Here is an 8,592-nt window from a genome sequence, read left to right on the forward strand (position 1 = left end):
GAACCCAGATTCTTGAATTTTAAATCCAGAACTCGAGACTTAATGGTGAACATTTGTTCACATATTCGAAGGACTTTCACACCGAAGAGGAGTAAACTTTATTTACTCTCCTTGACTCAGTAGGAACAATGATTGGGAGTTTCATACAGGCAGACTGACTTCAGCTTAGTCTAAGGAAAAACTTACTCATTTTAGCTAACCACAAAGGGAATGAGCTGTATGTAAAAGGATCTCAGGTTGAGAGCTGGATGGGATCCCCCAATCCAGCCTCTCACTTTAAAGATAAGAAAACTAAGGCTGTAACTTTAAAGCAAGAGATAGGACCCCTTCCTGACCCAAGTTTCCATGGGTAGCAGGTCGCTAGAGAATGCCAAACAGAGCCTGGGTCACTGATTGTTTAACAAAGACTCCTACTTCAGACAAGGAGTTGGAGGAAGCGAGATCCCCCTGAATCCTGGGCCTCCCAGGTTCACTCTGACACAGACACACTGATACTGTGATGTCCGTTTGTGTAAGGGATGTTTCATCAGAATCCAAGGGTGGGAAGGATCACAACATTCATCATGACTGGGGTAACCCTTTGAAAAACCACCTGTGGTGGTAGACGCTTGAGTCCTGGACTTGAGAGTCAGGAAGACCCTAGTTTCAAATCCCTCTTCTGACACCGATTGGTGGTAAAATCCTGGATAGGTCACTTAAGCGGTCTAAGCCTTGGTTTTCTTTTCTGTAAGATGGTTACCTAACAGGATTGACATGAGGATCGAATGAGATTGTGCATGGAGAGTGTCATATAAATGCCAGTTGATGTTACCACCAAAGAGCCTTGGATGAGGAGTTGGGGGACATGGGTTGTAGCTCCAGTTCTGCTGGGTGACCCTGGGAGTGTCACTCCCCTTTGGATCCCCATTTTCTCACCTCTTAAAACGAAGGGGATGGACTTAGGTGGTCTTTAAAAGTTGTGTTTTGTTTTCCAGTGCTAAATGACTATAATTCAAGGTAACTGGCATATGGGAGAGGAAGTTTGGGAAGAGGGAAGCCAACTCATAGCTCTCCATTACCTGTTGTGCCTGCCCGAATTGTCTCCTGAAGAGTCCTTAGACCCTCAGGCTCACTGATATTTCCATCTCATGTCCCCAGGAGAGCAGCATATATCACTGACTTTAAAGCGCAAGGCAGGAAAACATTGCTAGTACCCTCACAGTTGTTGCTTAGTAACACTTCAGATATCACTGTTATAGAGGGAGCACCAGGAGGGATCATTAAATATTGAACCTACAAAGTGGCAGTCCCTGGATGAGAGGGTGGGAAAAGGGGAACTGCCATTTACCCAATTTTTTTTACTTACTTAGCAATTGTCTAATCTTGGGTTTATACTCCAGCCAAGAATCTAATCCTGGGGAAAACACTGCATGTTTCTGTTTTGTATTAAACTAAATATAATGGACCACTGACATTAATTTGTGTCTGTGTGCAGCTGGAGTTTATCGCCAATGCATAAATAAACGCTGACCCTGCAGAGCATCACTGAATCTTGAGCCAGCCATGCGAGGTCCATGTGTCCACACTGGGTCCCAGCAAAAACCTTAACTGGTCTCGTTTCCTTTTTTTTTCTGTCTTTTCCCCACAGTTCCACCAGGTGAGAAGAGTGATGACCATCCTTTTCCTTACTATGGTTATTTCATACTTTGGTTGCATGAAGGCTGCCCCAATGAAAGAAACCAGTGTCCGAGGACAAGGCAGCTTGGCCTACCCGGGTATGCGGACCCACGGAACTCTGGAGAGTCTAAATGGTCCCAAGGCAGGTTCAAGGGGACTGACATCATTGGCTGACACTTTTGAACATGTGATAGAGGAGCTTCTGGACGAGGACCAGAATATTCAGCCGAGGGAGGAGAATAAGGATGCCGACTTGTACACGTCTAGGGTCATGCTCAGCAGCCAAGTGCCTTTGGAACCCCCACTGCTCTTTCTCCTTGAGGAATACAAAAATTACCTGGATGCAGCAAACATGTCCATGAGGGTCCGTCGCCACTCCGACCCTGCCCGTCGGGGGGAGCTGAGCGTGTGTGACAGTATTAGCGAGTGGGTCACGGCGGCGGATAAAAAGACTGCAGTGGACATGTCGGGTGGGACAGTCACAGTCCTTGAAAAGGTCCCAGTCCCGAAAGGCCAACTGAAGCAATACTTCTACGAGACCAAGTGTAATCCCATGGGTTACACAAAAGAGGGCTGCAGAGGTATAGACAAAAGGCATTGGAATTCCCAATGTCGAACTACCCAGTCTTATGTGCGGGCGCTCACCATGGATAATAAAAAGCGAGTTGGCTGGAGGTTCATCAGAATAGACACTTCTTGTGTATGTACACTGACCATTAAAAGGGGAAGATAGTGGATTTATGTTGTATAGATTATATTGAGACAAAAAAAATTATCTATTTGTATATATACATAACAGGGTAAATTATTCAGTAAGAAAAAAAATAATTTTATGGACTGCATGTATAAATGAAGTTTATACAGTACAGTGGTTCTACAATCTATTTATTGAACATCTCCATGACCTGAAGGGAAACAAAGTCATTTGCGCACAACTGAAAAAAAAAATTAGTCTGCATTACATTCCTCGATAACATTGTGGTTTGTTGCCGTTGCCAAGAATTGAAAACGTTTAAAAAAAAAGTTGAAAAAAAAATAAATAAATTGCATGCTGCTTTAATTGTGAATTGATAATAAACTGTCCTCTTTCAGAAAACACACACACGTGCACACACACACATGCGAATACACACACACATACACACATACAGCAAATTTGAACCCAAACATTCCGTTTCCATTTTAGACAGTAAAGTATCTTCAGTCCTGTTAGTATTCTCTCTGTTTTAATGCTTTTGACTTCTGATAGCGTTGGAATTAAAACAATGTCAAGGTGCTGTTTGTCATAGCTTTCCTGGCTTTTGGGAGGGGGGTGGGGGGTGGCAGGGTGGGGGGGGTGGGAAGGGATTGGGTTTCTTTTGTTTCATTTTGTTTTGTTTTTTAAAGTTCTCACAGAGGGAACTGGGGGAGGGAATGGGGACAGGATCATCCCCACCCTGTGTGTTATGTTGTAAAGGTATTTGCTATAGAGACCACCCTATTAGGAAAAAAAAAAAAAAGCTCGAGGCAACCCAGCAAATGAATCTTCATCTTTCCCTTATTTCAGAGCCTCTGGACAATCCTTCTCACACTCCTCTGGGCCCAGGTTCATTCCAAAAGACCTAAGTTTGCTTACAGCACTTTTTTTTTTTGGGGGGGGGGGTGAGGCAATCAGGGTTAAGTGACTTGCCCAGGGTCACACACAGCTAGTAATCGTTAAGTGTCTAAGGTCGGATTTGAACTCAGGTCCTCCTGAATCCAGGGCCGGTGTTCTATCCACTGCGCCACCTAGCTGCCCCCAGCACATTCATTTTTATTTCTGGTTTCCCTGTTACCTCTCCCCCACCCCTATCTGATTTTTGAACTCCCTTTTGGTTTTTCCTCCCAAGGTTGCAAGCATTAAATCTTTAAGTGAATGACAGTATCTTGTCATACCAAGTCTATCATACAAAGCGAGAACCACAACTTTTTCAACAAAAACAACTAACCAATGGAATCGAAGACTTCTATGTGTGGGATACAGTGAGACTTTTTTCAGGATCAGGTTGTAGGAGTAGAAATTATCCAAAGAAGGAGTATACTTCCTAAGATACACATCCGGGAATCCCAGAGATTGAAACCATCAAATCACAGGTTCCCCATAAAGGGAAGGCTCTCCCTTGTGGAGGATAGATTCAACAGGTAGGTTGTCGATGCATGGTAAGGAGAGAATTCCCAAAGCTGCATGCAGCAGCAGCAGCAGCAGCAGTCATTTGGACTTAGGCAAGGGTGGAGATGTGGCATGTGAGACATTTCAGAAAGGAGCAGGACCAGAAGAACTTCCCCAGGAATGCCTCTGGAACAAAATGGGCAGAGCTGTTTGTACCTCACGCTTCAAGTGCCTACATTATCTAACTATGCTTAAGAGGTCCTCACTCAACGGGGCCTCGCTCAGGCAACCTAGCCCCTTCCTTCCCCACCCCCACCCCACCACCCGAATATCAATTTTATTCTGGGGAAACCCAGATAGCCTGACATTCACTCTGAGATCTGGTTGTAGCATTATAATTTACTAGATGCAAAGAGAGACACAGTGTCAGCTATAAGAAGAGCTTGATCCCCTCTAAAATTAGGTTCATTCAGCAACCCCAACCCCACCCCCACCCCCCTCGAATTTATAGAAATAGAAACTCTCCAATGTGATTTCTCAACCAAGACTCAGGCAGATCTATCAGGGACACAAATAATGACAATTGCCCAAGGGCTTGGCTCTCAATAACTGACATTTCTGTAGTAGTTTAGGGTTTACTGAATCCACTACACTATTCATGTGATGTCATCTGATTCTTAAAACAGCTCTGTGAGGTTAGGAGTAGAAATGTTATTATTTTCCCCCCACCCCCACCCCTTCTCCATTCTTCAGATGAATGTAAAGGTAAAATGTCTTGCCCAAGGTTACACAGAGCTAAGACCTCCAATCCGGCTCTCCTGATTCCCCACCCCCCAAGTCCAGTGTTTTTCCCATTGTACAACACTGCCTCCTGCAAAAGGAAGCCAAAGAGCCTTTGACATGACTTTGACACTTTGATATTTCCTAGTGGTTCAAATAGGTTCTCAGAGCTCTACTCAACTAATGCTGCTTCTCTTCCTCAACTCCTGCTACTTCCCTGTCAAGAGTGAGGGTTCCCTTAGATCAGCACTGCCTAATCAGCCTACTTAACTCAGTGTGAGTTAATCCAAAAGCCAATACAGGGACTGGGAACATGGGCTAGTGTCTCATTAGCCCTTTAAAGAACCAAATCCTAAAAAAAACTCAATGCTAGGATCCACTTCTGTCTTCTGACTCTAAATCCTATTCTCTGACCTGGAAGAGGAGGCTAATAGTAATAAATGATATCCTTGTGTGCAAGAAAACCCTATGTATTATTCTGTTTTAATAGTGTTAAGAAGCATACAAGAAAGAGAGCTGCACCCTAAGGTCCAAACTCAAAGATGGAAAGAGTACCTGCAAAGAAAATGTCCGTCCATCTATCCATCCATCCATACTTCCTTTCATCTATCTGTCTACCTATTCACCCATCCATCCATCCTTCCATACATACATACATACACTCATTCATCTCAATATAACCTGTCATAAGGAATAACATTCTGAAACACCTGCCCTCAAAGAAGAAAGTTAACAGTCTTCCAAAGTCTCTGCAAGACCCCATTTATTATAGGTTTGTTTTGTGGGTTTCCTTTTAATGCATCTTTGTCATGGCGTCCTAACACTGTAGTGAGTGTTCAGACTTTCTGATGTACATGAAATTCCCTCCTGATTCCTCTTGGGGAGAACAAAACAAAAGAACACACTTTATATCTGGCATCCGAGTCCCCTGGGATTTCTCAACATGTTGATACTGACCCTCTCTGAAAAGTGCCAGGAGAAATTCATCCCCCGTTCAGACTGGCTCTCACCATCCCCAAGCTAAAGCATCGTACTCACAGGCTTGGTGGTCTTAATTGGTTAAAGATTTTTGTTTTAAAAGGGGAAAAAAAAAAGATCTCTCTGTGTTGTTCTTCATTTTGTTTTTGCTTTTGTTTTTTGAAGTCTTGCCGTGGTCTTTGTGGCAGAAGCGTGTCATGCATGGCAGGCAGTGGGCCTAAAGCTTTGTTATGGTGATACTCATTGAAAATGTAAGTAAATGTCTGTGGCCTTGTTCTCTCTATGGTAAAGAGATATTATTCACCATGTAAAACATAAATATTTATTGTATTTTTAGTCTATTTATATAATTCTGTTATTGACAAAAATTGGCATTAAAAGTTAAAAGCATCAGAATCCTATTGTAAATACAAGTTCTATTTAAGTGTACTAATTAACATATAATATATGTTTCAATATAGAAATTTTTAATGTTTTTAAATATATTTTCAAAATACATAAAATCTGGGGGTTCTGGGTTTTTTCTCTTCACTGTAAAGCGAACATGAAAACATTTGACATAAATCTGACTTGTTTCAGGGATAAAATATCCCTCCCAGCAAAGGCTGCTTTGTTTCAAGGGGAGGGTAATGACGAATAGTCATTCACCTTTAGGGTTCTGGTAAGGACCTCAGATCCAGCTTATCAACAAGAGTGGAAGACCAAGCATCATTTTCCACTGACAATTTGAAAGTTTCCCCTTTGCAGTAAGGGCTTTTCATCTAATTCCAAACCATGTATCCTAGCAACAACAAGACCCATGAATCAAACATGGCTGGCTCGATTCAATTAGAAAGTAACTGTTAAAATCAAAGTCGGTTTACTTGAAGGTAATGAGAGTAAATTGCTGCATATTTGGAAAGTCAATAGCTAAAAGATGGAGACGCAAATTCAATATTTAGAACCAGGTCATGTGCCCTTCATTTGGAAGTGGTGCCGTTGACTTTATTTATTTATATCCATTATGGTGATTTAATTTGTGTGCTATGGAGCAGGGCTCCAAGGCTGGGGTAGTCATGATCTAACAGACTGCTAGTATTTCTAAAAAGATGGGCCCTGTGAGTGCTGCCAATCCTCTGGGCAATTAGTCAGTGTTTAAAGTTATCACTAAATCTTAGAGAAATAAATGGAAGTGTTTTAAATTAGAGAAAGGGCCATTAAAAATGTCATCTGTTCCTGCTCTTTGGGCTTCCCATTAGAATCGCAACCATTTATTCCCAGAATGTGGTGAACGATATCTGTTCACTGCATCATTTTTACTTTGAATATAGACACATGGTTCCCTCTTGTATTGTCTTATAAATAAGGATAAAGAAAGTCATAACAAACATTGAAATTGTGTTGTTATGTAGATGGAAGGTCAGATAGAAGATTAATCACTAGGTTTTAATCCATATGAGAAATTGACTGAGTATTATAAACAAAGAGAAAAGTCTGTAAGTCACATCTTTACTAAATTTTTGCCAAGGCTGATTATTTCTCACAGCAGAGGAAGACAAGTATTTTGAAAGAGTGAAGGAGAGAAAAGGAAACATGATGTCCAAATAGCTTGAGACTGAGAATGCTTGGGAAGTGTCCAAGGAAGTTTTCCTCAGAAGATGAAGTCAGAGAAAGAAAAGTATTTTCCTGTAGCCACTGAATTCACCAATGTGTGACGATCTTTCATGATCAATTTCTGCACTGTTTCTGAGTTCTGCCAGCAATCTAGCAGTGCCTGGACCTTTGTTTGAATCTGGTGGGTTTCGTCGTGATGATATGTGATCCATGTGCCTATTGGCCACTTCAGTGTAGTCATCGTCTATTAATATCACATTGGTTCTTAACCTGTAGTTTTAGAAATAGAGGGACTGATTCAATGAGGTGTATAACTAGAGAGTCACTTAGACCAACAATTCGGTTTGGGGAAAGAACTTGAAGCAAATATTCCAAAAGTGCAGGATTAAATTTAGAACCACATATGCCTGGTGACGCAGGTGGCTTAGGCTAGGCCCTTTCCCCCACTCCCCACCCCCAGAGCAAGGAAGAAGGGAATGTATGTAGCTAGAGGTGGCTACAGTGACTCATATATATATATATCCATGAATATCCCTTGTCTCCAAATGATTCTACCAGCTCCTGTGTTTAACCTTCTCTGATTTACTCATGATTGGATTTCTCAAAAGTATTTGGAGGTTGCCTGCTTTTCACTGGTACATTTTCAAAAAACTCTATCTGCTTTTGGCTACCTCAATATAAAACCTCTTAGCCTCTAACATCTTCAGCCCATCTAAGGGTCAGCGATGATTAGATAAAACTGACTTCCTCAGAATCTATACACATAAAGCTTCATTTTCCCTAAGCTAGAGAAAAACAAGAAGCCAGAGGGTAGCAATGAGGTAGACTGTATAGGCCATCTTATACCCTTCCTGCATGAGTGAGTGTGTCAGTTAGCAGTTTATATGCTTCCAATAAACCCTAGAGTTACAGCAACTGTCTGTGAGGGTTTGTTTCTGTTCTTTGAAACGTACACCTGGTTGTTTTTTGGGGTTTTTTGGTTTGGGGTGGGGGAGGGAAATGTCTTCCATTTTTAGTTTTACTAATGCTAATGCTATTACTTAAATAAGAAAAGGCATTGGACTTAGAAGAACCAAGAAGTAGGTCTGGGCCTTTACTCCAACAGTTACTATCCCTATGACTTTAAACCTCCCTCCCTGATCTGTAATTCCCCCATTTATATAAAGATATATATATATATATATAATTATATTAATATATTTTATCAGTACTACCTACGTCACAGGATTATTGGAGGAAGAAGCACTTTGAAGTGCTATATTCTGAAAAGTTATATATATGTGTGTGTATATGTATGTGAAAAATTATTATTTACATTGACTCTAGAGCTAGAAGGACCTTAGAATGAATGTATTTATATGTGTGTGTGTGTGTGTGTATTTATATATACACACACAGACACATCCCAACCCTCTCTTTTTTTCAGATAAGAACTCTGAAGCCTAGATACTTCTACC

The 8,592-nt window shown here is 41.4% G+C and overlaps 1 protein-coding gene across 5 annotated transcripts in view; it reads left to right on the plus strand.

The window, feature by feature from the left end:
- BDNF (brain derived neurotrophic factor) overlaps positions 1-2,949 on the plus strand; it is an 83,605-nt gene extending 80,656 nt beyond the window's left edge. For all 5 annotated transcript variants that reach the window (XM_043971093.1, XM_043971089.1, XM_043971092.1 and 2 more), the window contains exon 2: positions 1,628-2,949. In XM_043971093.1, the coding sequence (XP_043827028.1) occupies positions 1,628-2,389 (762 nt within the window). In that variant the 3' untranslated portion in view covers positions 2,390-2,949. The remainder of the gene's footprint in view (positions 1-1,627) is intronic.
- The last annotated feature ends 5,643 nt before the right edge of the window (positions 2,950-8,592 follow it).

Source organism: Dromiciops gliroides, chromosome 6 (genome assembly GCF_019393635.1).
Source record: "Dromiciops gliroides isolate mDroGli1 chromosome 6, mDroGli1.pri, whole genome shotgun sequence".
Taxonomy (NCBI): Eukaryota; Metazoa; Chordata; class Mammalia; order Microbiotheria; family Microbiotheriidae; genus Dromiciops; species Dromiciops gliroides.